The sequence below is a fragment of the Mobula hypostoma genome, chromosome 21, assembly GCF_963921235.1.
Source record: "Mobula hypostoma chromosome 21, sMobHyp1.1, whole genome shotgun sequence".
Taxonomy (NCBI): domain Eukaryota; kingdom Metazoa; phylum Chordata; class Chondrichthyes; order Myliobatiformes; family Myliobatidae; genus Mobula; species Mobula hypostoma.
This window is the reverse complement of record NC_086117.1, coordinates 51,046,615-51,058,958: the sequence shown is the minus strand read 5'-3', so window position 1 is coordinate 51,058,958 and position 12,344 is coordinate 51,046,615. Positions and strand designations below refer to the sequence as shown.

The 12,344-nt window shown below is 45.4% G+C and overlaps 1 protein-coding gene across 1 annotated transcript in view; it reads left to right on the top strand.

Annotated features, from left to right (window-relative positions):
- ap4m1 (adaptor related protein complex 4 subunit mu 1) overlaps positions 1–12,344 on the top strand; it is a 28,796-nt gene that overhangs the window by 12,422 nt on the left and 4,030 nt on the right. The window contains exons 9-12 of the mRNA XM_063073980.1: positions 1,779–1,832; positions 4,251–4,357; positions 4,620–4,711; positions 7,782–7,829. Coding sequence (XP_062930050.1) covers positions 1,779–1,832; positions 4,251–4,357; positions 4,620–4,711; positions 7,782–7,829 — 301 coding nt within the window. The remainder of the gene's footprint in view (positions 1–1,778; positions 1,833–4,250; positions 4,358–4,619; positions 4,712–7,781; positions 7,830–12,344) is intronic.

Sequence of the window (12,344 nt, the reverse complement as noted above, 5' to 3'; positions counted from 1 at the left end):
GAAGGACTGCTTGGGCCCTGGAGGATAGTGAGGGAGGAAGTGTATGGTGGGTATGGCACTTGTTCCGCTTGCAAGGAGGGAGATCAATGGGGAGAGATGAATGGACAAGGGAGTCACGTAGCGAGCGATCTCTGTGGAAGGTGGGGGGGAATGGAAAGGTGTGCTTGGTGATGGAATCTCGTTGGAGATGGCAGAAGTTACGGAGAATTATGTGCTGGATGTAGAGGGTACTGTAGTGGTAGGTGAGCTCGAGGAACCCTATCCCTGGTAGGGTGGTGGGAGGATGGGGCGAAGGCAGAGGTGCATGAAATGGAAGAGATGCGGTTGAGGGCAGCATTGATGATGGGGGAAGGAAAGCCCATTTCTTTGAAGGAGGATATCTCATAAATTCTGAAATGAAAAGCCTCGCCCTGAGAGCAGATGTGGCGAAGATGGAGGAACTGAGAGAAGGGGATGGCATTTTTACAAGTGACAGGGTGGGAAGAGATATAGTTCAGGTAGCTGTGAGAATCGGTGGGTTTATATGTTTGTAAAAGATATCAGCATAAACTAACTCCAGAGATAGAGACAGATAGAGAAAGTGGAGCAGGGTGTTGGAAATGCCCAGGTAAATTTGAGGGCAGGGTGGAAGTTGGAGGCAAAGTTGATGAAGTGTTTGAGCTCAGCATGGGTGCAGGAAGCAGCCCTGTGCCATTGTCGATGTAGCATAGGAAAAGTTGGGAAGTGATACCAGAGTAGGCTTGGAACATAGACTCCTCCATCCTCCGGAACCTTGTCTGTGGCTAGAATAGACAGCAGAGATCTTAGTCAAGGCTCCAACAATCGCATCTCTTGCCTCTCTCAATATCCTGGGGTATATCCCATCATGCCCTGGGGACTTATCCACCTTAATGTTCTTTGAGACATCCATCACGTCTTTCTTAATCTCAAAATGCCTGGGTATAATAGCACGCTACACATTGTTCTCACTATCCTGCATGTTCTTTGCTGTGGTGAATACAATATAAATACTCATTTAAAACCACAAACACAACCTCCGCCTCTAAGCAGATGTTCTTTTATTCTTGAATGGTTCTTCCCTCTTCCTAGTTATCCCCTTGCTTATGACGTATGTACAGACTACTTTGGGGTTCTCTTTAACCCTACTTTCCAAAGACATTTCATGGCTCTGCCCAGCTCTCAAATTCCCATTTGAGTTTCTTTTCCCCTAGCTTTATTATTCTCAAAGACTCCATTTGATTTAGCTAGCTAATCCTTACATGCGCTTCTTTTTCCCTCTTGACTCAATTCATCACTTCTCTTGACATTCAATGACCCTTTACCTTTGCCATTCTTGTCCTTCCTTACCGATCATACCTGCCCTGTACTCTGTGGACTTTGCCCTTACATCCTCACCTCTTAGATGTGGACTTGCCCAAAAACAGTTCTCCCTAGTTCCTGTCTAATACTCTTGTATTTTGGCCTGCTCCAATTCAATACTTTCCTGCAAGATCCATACTTAAATATAGTTTTCTTAAAACTCAAGGAGTAGTGGTCAGTGTTTCCCTGCTGAAAGATCAACAATCACCCCAGGCTCATTTCCAAACACTGGGTGCAGAGTGGTCCTTCGTCTCATTGGACTATCTGCGTACTGATTGAAGGAACCTTCTTTGAGCTGGTGTTTTATCTGTGTGTGTCAAGGCAATTGTCCCCCTCTGGCTGGAGCAGCTGGACACAGACCATGAGAAGGTAGATTGGGAGATAAAAAATTCCTGACATGCCTCTGTTTCGTGTTGCAGAGATCAGGATTGGGTTAAATGAAGAGTTCAGTGTGGGGAAAGCCGAGATCCGAGGTGAGAGATTTGGGGTTCTGGGAATATGGGGCTGTGGGTGGATTTTTGAGGTGTTAGTCCTCAGAAATGGTCGTGGGAGGAGGGAACTGAAGGAAGACCAGGTGTTTGAGGGTTGGGGTGGGGGAATGGGTGGAATTTATGGGACGGTGCATGATTTGGAATGGCTTAAGGAACACTGAGAGATCAGCACGAGTCGATGTGTTGACTCTAGACCCAAGGTTGATGCTTCCCTCATTGCCCACCTCCCCAAGCCCTTGATTCCCCCAGACCTATGGTAGCACTGGAAATGTCCAGTGACTCAGCCCCACAGCTGGAACCATGTTTTCCCCCACCCTTCCTCATCTCTATAACACAAACAGATACTGCAGAAATACCCTCTTCCCTCCCAGTCTCCTGGGTTCCCACCGTTCCGCACGCCCCATCCACTGGAACAAACGCCGCTCCCCGGTCATTCCACGCAGGTGACCCCTCCATTCTGAAATCATCTCCCTTTCTTCTAGATGAAGGGTTTGTAACCTTTTCTAAGCCATGGACCCCTAGCATGTGGTCTGTGGACTCCTAGGTTGGGAATGCCTCTCTGGATTCACCCCCCAATTAGGAAATGTATCCTGGAGCATCTCTGCTTCAGTGAGTAATGGCTTTTCCTTCACTTACTCCATTCCAGGAGTCCACCTGGCGTTTCTATCCTGAACTGTCTCTGAAAACCACAATTACCGACAATCTGAAAGTGTCACAGCAGATGCTGGAAACACTCAGCAAGTCAGGCAGCATCTGTTGGTAGAGTAACAGTTTGGTCTACAAACAGGAGTGAGGAAAACTAGCGGCAGAGATTGTTGGGGAGGGGGAGGGCTGGGTAAAATGGGTGAGATATCTCTGGTGGGATGAGACCAAATAATTGAGTTGAAACTAGAACAACCAGAGTAACCAGTTCTGGTACAGACGCAGGTTAGAGAATTTGATACTAAGTCCCGAAAGATGTTCAGTACATTGACCTTGGTTCTCTCTGTTAATAGTACAGGAGGTCTGGTGGGAGATTGTTCTTCAGTGATCTCGGTCCTTGCTGTAATGGTAGGTTACAGACCAAAGAGTCAGACTGAGGGGTGGGATGGGGGAAATTAAACGGACAGGGAACAGGACGCACAGGACCACCCCCGTGGACTGACTGCAGATGCTCAAAAAGCGGTCATCCAGTCTGCATTTGGCTTCTCCAATGTAGGGGAGACCACACTGTAAATACTGAATGTTGGGCACTAGAGTGGAAGAAGTGTAAGTGCTTCACCTGGAAAGATGGTTTGGGTCCCTGGATGGTGGGATGGGAGACGTGAATAGACAGGTTTTATTCCTCCTGCAGTTCCATGCGAAAGTGCAATATGACAAGGTGTGATTAGTAGGGATGGAATCTGTACCTGGTTCAGTTTTCATCCTTCTGTTCGTAGACTCACTCTGATTCTACCAGCTGTATTCATGTGGTCGCACCCTACCAGATACTAAACACCAGAATACTACAGCACAGTACAGGCCCTTCGGACTCAATGTTGTGCCGACCCATACATTCCTTCAAATAAAAAAAAAGTACTAAACCCACACTACCCCGTAACCCTCTATTTTTCTTTCATCCATGTGCCTGTCCAAGAAATACCCCTAATGTTTTGGCCTCCACCACCATCCCTGGCAAGTCATTCCAGGCACCCACAACTGTTTGTGTAAAAACAAACAAACAAATAAACTTACCCTTGATGTCTCCCCTAACCTTCCCTCCCTTAACTTTGTACATATGCCCTCTGGTGTTTGCTATTCGTGCCTTGGGAAACAGGTACTGGCTATCCACCCTATCTATGCCTCTCATAATCTTGTAGATCTCTATTCTACGCTCCAAAGAGAAAAGTCCCAGCTCTGCTAACCTTGCCTCATAAGACTTGTTTTCCAATCCAGGCAACATCCTGGTGAATCTCCTCTGCACCCTCTCCATAGCTTCCACATCCTTCATTTATTCAGAACTGAGATATATTCTTTCAGTTCTACACATCTGTTCTCCATTTTCTTTGCCACTGAGAACTGTCTCATCTTCTCCCTTTCCCAGTTCTGATCAAGTGTTCCAGACCTGCAAGGTTAACTGTTTCTTTATCTACAAGCGCTGTCTTAGCTGTTTCCAATTTTTGCTCTCATTTTAAATCATGTCTTCATTGCAGGTATATCTGTTTTCAATGTGTCAACCTATGAATTGTGGCAGGATTTCCCAGCTTTAAATTCCACCCTATGTGTAGTGAAGCTCAGTGTTCCATCTGTTTAAAATGCCTGGCGGTGTCTGCAAGAACCCCAGTGTTTGGTCTGAAGCGGGTTGTGACAGTAACGGGGAGCCTGTGGGGTTTGGGGTTTAGGATTGTTTACCATTCCTCACAGGGGTCTGTGTTGTTTCAGGGTACGGCACTGCTGTCAAGGTTGACGAGTGCAGCTTTCATCAGTCGGTGAAACTTGAAGAGTTCGAGACTAACCAGATCCTGAGAGTCGTCCCACCCCAGGGGGAGGTAATCAGTGTAACAAACTCCCACCCCCGGGGAGGCAATCACTGTGGCATGCATTCCCTCCTCAGAGGGAAGGTAATGAGGGTGACACCTATGCTGGGGGAAGGTAATATGAAATAAACTCCCACCCCAGGGGGAAGGTAAACAGCATGCTGCACACTCCTGCCTGGGGAAGGTGATCAGTGTGACACATACTCGCACCCCAAGGGGAGGGTAGTCAGTGTGACACCTCACCCCACTGACGCTGTGTGTTCTTCCCCTGCAGATGACCCTGATGCAGTACCAGCTGTCCGATGACCTTCCTGCCTCCCTCCCATTCCAACTTTTTCCCACTGTGGATAGAGACATGAACAGCAAGTAAGGAACGGGATTCCATCCCAAATCTTTCAATGGCCCACCAGCCCTCTCAATCCAGTAATTGAGGGAGGAGAGAATGTTCAGGGTGTGGGGGGGGAGGTCTTTGATTATGTAGGCTGTTTTACCGAGCTAGTGGGAAGTGTAGAAACAGTTTGTGGACAGGAGGTTGCTTTTGTAATGTGCTGAGCTGTGTCCACAACTCTGCAGTTTCTTGCTGTTTTTCACAGAGCAGTTACCATACCAAGTTGTAATACATACAGATAGAACACTTTCTATGATGCATCAATAAAACTGGGGCATGCAAACTTTCTTCAGCCACCTGAGCAAGTAAAGACATTGGTGAGCTTTCTTGGTCTTTATGCTTACATGATTGGAGCAGAATATTGGTTCTATTGATTATATTCAACCCTGGGAACCTGAAGCTCTTAACCCTCTCTACCTTGGTGCTGTAGATGGAAGTCAAGCACGTGCACCACCTTCCTTTCTGAAGTCAAAGACCAGCTCTTTTGATTTGCTGACATTGAGGAAAATATTGTTGTCATGACACAATTTCCTTCCTATACTCTGACTCGTGATTTTGTGAGATTTGGCCCACTAACGTCATGTCACCTACAACCTTGTAGATGGAGTGAGAGCAAAACCCAGCCACACATTCAAGAATGTACAAGGGAGTGCAGTAGGGAGCTGAGGATGCAGCTTCGTGGGGCACCAATGTTGAGGATAATCCTGGTGGACGTATTGCTATCCTTATTGTTTGCAGTAAGTTGGTCACGAAGTCAAGAATCCAGTTGGAGAGGGAATTGTTGGATCCCAGGTTTCAGAGATTGGAGATGTTTGATTGGAATTGTGTATTGAAGATGGAGCTGTAGACATTAAACAATAGTTAAATGAAGGTGACTGTACTGTTTAGATGCTCCAGAGATGAGTGTAGGGCTAGAGTGATGGTGACCACCACAGACCCATCTTGGTAGTGGATAAATTAGTGGGTTCAGGTTGCCTGGGAGGCTGGAGTAAACATGTGCCATGACCAACCTCTAAGCACTTCATGATGGAGGATGTCAGAGCCACCAGGTGGTAAGCAGTAAGGTACACAACCTTATTTTTCTTAAGCACTAGGATGATAGTGCTCATTTTAAAGCAGGTGGGAACCTCAGACTGAAGTAAAGGAGAGGTTAGAAATGTATGCAGATACCCCTGCCTACCAGCTGATTTGTGCAGGGTCTTAGGACATGGCTGACACCGTCCACACCCATTCCTTTCCAAGGGTTCACACTCTACAACCGTGGTCCCCAACCTCCGGGCCGCGGACCGATATGTTGCCGCGAAGCATGGGGGGGTGCAGCGGTGGCCGGAACGCAGCCAGCACATCTTCAAGAAAAAAGCCGAAATAAACAGGCTTTTGCCGATTGTGTCACCTCTGATCTGGGCTGACATTTACGTGCTGGGCGGCACCTAGTTAATTAGCTTGTTTATTTCGGCTTTTTTCTTAAAGATATGCTGGGTGCGTCCTGGCCACCGCTGCATTCTTTGCGGCAATGTATCGGTCCGCGGCCCGGAAGTTGGGGACCTCTGCTCTACAAGACTGACCTGACGTTTGCAGTGGTGACAGTGGATTCAAGTGCATTTTTGGAGAGTGGGTGGTCTTGTGCCAATCCACTTATGTTTAACAAAATGTGTAGAATGCGTTAAGCTCAACAGGAAGGAATGAGCCGTTGTTGATGGTGCTGCCTGACTTTATTTTGTAGCACCTTGCAGCACAGAAGCTCATCTGATTACTTGGAGCAAACTGTATGACTTTCTGTATCGGAGCTCCATGTTTCAACTTCTGTTTGTAAACGGGCAAGGGCACATTCTGGTGGTCTGATTTTCCAAAGTGGGTGTGGGGCGTGAACTAGTAGGCACCTTTGACAAATCTTTACCAGTAGTCAAGGGTGTGTGGGTCCTTGGTGGGAGAGGAGATGTATTTGGTAACACATTCTTGAAGTTAGTATGATTGAAGTCACTGGCAATGATGAAGAGGACTTTCGGATATTTAGATTAGATTTAGATTTATTTATTACATGTACCTCAAAACATACAATGAAATGTGTCATTTGTTTTAACAACCAGCATACCCAAGGATGTGCTGGTGTAGCCCACCAGAGTCACCATACATTTCATTTTCAGGCTGTTGTTGACAGAATATAGTTAACTGAGTGAGGTGTCAAGTCCATCTGAGTTGGGAGACTGCCATCACAGTAGTTGCAGTGAACTTCTGTGGCAGGTAGTACAGCCAGCACTTCACTATTCAGTATTCCAGAAGAGGTGAGCGGGAGCTTACCTGAGCACTGTGAGGAGTTGATTAGAAAGCAAACACCTCCTCCACTTGCTTTGTCCGAGGACACCATACGGTTTCTCTGGTGAACTGAGAAGTTCTACGGGTTGAGTGGTGCTGTCAGATGAAGCAGGAATGAGCCGCGCCTCAGTGAGACAGCATATAGCAGTCATTCAGGTTCCTTTGGTAGGTCAGTCTTAGTTTCAATTCACCAACTCTTTGCTCAGTGTCTTGAAGATTAACCAGTAGCCTGCAAAAACCTGGAAGTGCCTTCCCCCATGCTCAAAGACAGCTTCTATCCTGCTGTTATAAGACTGTTGAATTGTTCCCTTGTAAAATAAGAACTCTTATTACTTCATTATGGCTTGGACCTTGTTGTCTGACTGCACTGCATTCCCTTTGTAACTACAACACTTTATTCTGCATATTGTTATTGTTTTACCTTTTACTATCTTGATGTAGTGATTATGACAAAACGATCTGTACACATTGCTTGCAAAACAAAGCTTTTCACTGTACCTTGGTAATCTGACAATAATAAACCATTTACCAATTACTGACACACCCAATATAGGTGACTAGGTTGGGACAGGTTGCTGTGGTCCCTGCTGTCCCCCTCTCTCCCTCTCACTCTGCAGGCGTTACAAGCTGACGTAGTCACTGCATGAAATAATTTCCTGGGACTTGGTGAGGGTTTTCAGTCATCCAACCTTCTTTCCTTCGTCTCCATTCATGTCTGTTCTCTTCCTTCCCCAGGGTACTGACCGTGTTCCTGAAACTCCGCTCTGATCTTCCCCCAAAAAGGTGAGGAGCTGGTTCGCATGTGGTTCGGCTGCTGAAGGGGGTGGGGGTGTCTGTAGGGTTCCTGTAGACCATCAGCCCTCCCTCTGTCCGTCCTTTCTGCCCTTATCCCCCTTCCCATCTCAACTCCCACAACTCCTGACCTACAAGACAGAGCTACAAAAGTAGGCTCTTACTAATCAAGAAACTATCAAACTAATAAATTTCACAGATTCACCACCCTCAGGCTGAAGAAATTCCTCTATCTCTGTTCTAAAGGGGCAACGTTCTATTCTCTCACCGTAGGAAACATCTGTCCATGACCACTCTATCGAGGCCTTTCAAAGGTTTCAAAGAGATACCCTTTCTTTTTCAAATCATTTTCAGAGGCTCCACTGGACCCTTTCCAATGCTAGCATACCCTTTCTTAGATAAGGGACCCGAAACTACTGGCAATACTCCAAGTGTGGCCTTACCATTCCTTTACAATGCCTCAGAAATACATCCTTGCTTTTATATTCTAGCTCTCTTGAAATGAATGCTAACATTGCTTTTGCCTTTCTTAGCACTGACTCAACCTGAAAGTTAACCCCAAGAATCTTTGTACCTCTGACTTCTGAATTTACTCCCCATTTAGAAAATACTCTATACTTTTATTCCTTCTACTAAAGTGTATGATCATACATTCCCTACACTGTATTCCATCTGCTACTCCTTTGACCACTCCTAATCTAAGACCTGCAGACTCCCCTTCTTCCTCAACACTACCTGCCCCTTTACCTATCTTTGTATCATCCACAAACTTGGGCAAAGCCATCAGTTTTGTCATCCAAATCATTGACATACTGTGTAACTGAAAAGAAGCAATCCCAACACTGATCCCTAGTCACCAGAAGACAAACACAAAAGGCTCTCATTATTCTTTGACTCCTGCCAGTCAGCCGATCTTCTGTCAATGGTGGTATCTTTCCTGTAATACCACGGGCTCTTACCTTGTTCAGTGGCCTCATGTGTGGCACCTTGTCAAAGGTCGTCTGAAAATTCAAGTACACAACATCTCTCCTTTGTCTATCCTGCCTGTTAATTCCTCAAAGAATTCCAACAGATTTGTCAGGCAAGATTTCCCCTTAAGAAAACGATGCTGACTTTTGCCTATTTTATCAAGTGTCTCCAAGTGCCCTGAAACCTCAGCCTTAATAATGGTTTCAAATATCTTACCACCGCTGAAGTCAAGCTAACTGGCCTATGATTTCCTGCCTTTATCCCCCCCTCCCTTCTTAAAGAGTGGAGTGATATTTGCAATTTTCCAGTTCTCAGGAACCATACCAGAATCTAGCAATTCTGTAGATAACTACAAATGCCTTTACAATCTCTCCAGATACCTCTTTAAGAACCTTGGGGTGCAGTCGATCTTGTTCAAGTGATTTACCGATCTTCAGACCTTTCGACTTCCCAATCACCTTCTCCTTAGTAATAGCAACTACACTCACTTCTGCCCCCTGACACTTGAATTTCTTGTGTACTGGTGGTCTTCCACATTGAAGAGTGATGCAAAATACTTAGTTTGTCCACCATTACTACCTCTCCAGTGTCATTTTCTAGCAGTCCTATATAGAGTCTCACCTCTCTTTTATTACTCTTTGTATATGTGGAACAAAACTTTTGGTATCATGTTTTATATTATAGGCTAGCTTCCCTTCATATTACAGCTTTTCTCTCCTTAATGCTTTTTTGTTGACTTCTGTTAGGTTTTAAAAGCTTCCCAATACTTTATTTTCCCGGTTATTTTTGCTATATTGTATTCTTCTCTTTTGCTTTTATACTGATTTTAACTAACCTTGTCAGCTGCCTCCTCTCTCATGCCTTTGTAATTCCCTTTACTCCACTGTGATACTGATATATTTCAAATCTCTTACTCACTCTTCCTTCAGTTAGTCCTGACGAAGGGTCTCGGCCTGAAACGTCGACTGCACCTCTTCCTACAGATGCTGCCTGGCCTGCTGCGTTCACCAGCAACTTTGATGTGTGTTGCCTGATATATCAGATCTTTGTTTCTTCCTCTCAAACTGCAGGGTGAATTCTATCATATGATGATCACAGCCTCCTAGGGTACCTTCACATAAGCCCCCTAATAAATCTGGTTCATTACACAATATCCGATCCAGAATTGCTTTTTCCCTAGTGGGCTCAGTCACAAGGTGCTCCAAAAAGCCATCTCGTAAGCATTCTACAAATACTTATGAAGTGAAGATTCCGGACTAGACTGGAATCAAAGGGGATGCTCAACAGCTGTGGCAGGGTTTAAATGCCATAACCTCCTACAAAGTTAAATCTGGTGACGCAGGGACAACGGAGCTTTGCTTCCAGATGAGCTCAATACCTTCTACGCTTGCTTTGACCATCAGAACAGGGGGGAACCATTACGCACCTCCATGTCTCCCCTGATCCTTTGGTCTCAGTAACTGAAGATGACATGCAGGCTGCCTTCGAGAGTGAATCCAAGAAAAGTATCCGGTCCAGATGGAGGACCCAGATGAGTACTGAAGATCTGTGCTGACCAACTGGTTGGTGTATTCACGAAGATCTTCAACCTCTTGCTCCAGTAGTGTGTGGTACCCAGCTGCTTCAAGCAGGCTTGTACTGAAGGTATCCTGTCTCGACTATCACCAGTGGCCCTTACATCCACCGTGATGAAGTGACTTGAATCTGTTCTAATTCACCTACCGAAGCAACAGGTCTACAGCAGTGTCATCTCATTGGCTCTTCACACAACTTCAGAACATCTGGACAGCAAAGATGAAACATCAAGATGCTCTTTATAAATTACAGCTCAGCATTTAATACCATCATCCTCTCAAAACTAATCAATAAACTCCAAAACTTGGGCCTCAAAACCCCCTTGTGCAGTTGGATCCTGGATTTCCTCACTTGTAGGTTCCAGTCAGTCTGGATTGGGTAAAACATCTCCACAATTTCCATCAGCATGGGAGTGCCACTGAGATGTGTGCACCCCCCCCCCCCCGACTCTACTGGGGTTGGGATCCTGTGTGGCTAAGCACAGCTCCAATACCATATATAAGTCCGCTGACAACACCAAACACCACTTGTGGGCTGTATCAAAGGTGGTGGTAAATAAGCACACAGGAGGGAGATTGAAAATTTGATTGAGTGGTATCATAACAACAACCTCTCACTCACTGTCAAGACCACCAAGGAATTGATTGTAGACTTCAGGAGAGGGAAACCAGAAATCCATGAGCCAGTAATTATCGGAGGATCAGAGGTGGAGAAGGTCAGTAACTTTATTTTCCTGGGTGTCACTGTCTCAGAGGACCTGTCCTGGACCCATTATATAAATATAATTGTGAAGAAAGCATGACAGCACCTCTACTTCCTCAGGACTCTGCAGAGATTCAACATGTCATCAGAAACCATGGCAAACCTCTATCGAAGTGTGCTGGCTGACTGACTGCCTTACATCCCGGTATGAGAACACCAATGCTTTTGAGTGAAAAATCCTGCAAAAGGAAGTGGATTTGGCCCAGTACATCATGGGCAAAACCCTCCCAACCATTGAGCACATCGACATGAAACATTGCCGTAGATAAACAGCATCCATCAGAGACCCTTACTACCCAGGTTATGCTCTTTGCTTGCTGCTGCCATCAGGTAGAAGTTACAGGTGCCTTAGGACGTAAACCACCAGTTTCAAGAACAGTTAACTACCCCTCAACCATCAGGCTCTTGAACAAAAGGGGATAACTACACTCGCTCTACTTTCGGTGTTCCCACAACTGATCGCCTCACTTTTAAGGACTCTTTTTAATGTTATTTATTGCTATGTATATCTGCATTTACAGTTTGCTAATAAATTTTACTTTGAAAATCCCTTCTCTTGGGATCCACACCAACCTGATTTTCCCAAACTACCTGCACATTGAAATCCCCCATGACTATTGTAGCATTGCCCTTTTTACATGCCTTTTCTATCTCCCTTTTTAAATTTGTATCCTACATTCCGCCTATTGTTCGGAGGCCTGTATATAACTCCCATCAGGATCTTTTTACTGTTATGGTTTCTTAACTCTAGCCACAAGATGTAGAATCTTCTGATCCTATGTCAGCTGTTTCCAAGGATTTCTAAGAATTTCATATCATTTCTACCAAAAGAACTACCCCACATCCTTGGATGTTAAGCATTCAACTACCATCTTTCAGCCACGACTCAGTGAAGCCCGTGTCATACCTGCCCATCTCTAACTGTGCTACATGATCATCTACAATAATCCATATACTGTGTACATACAAGCTTTCAGTCCTGTATTCACTTTTTAAATTTGTCTTCATGTTACTGGAAGTTAAATTCTTATCGCTTTCTAAAATGCCTTTTTATTTATTCCGATGTCTCGCCCCAACCTTCTTTCCTCTCTGACCCCTCCCTTTATGCACCTCTCTCTGCTGACAATTTTTGTCACTGTACCCAACTGTAGCCCCCCTGGCCACCATCAGGGTCGCTCGGCTCGCTGTCGTCTAGGGAAA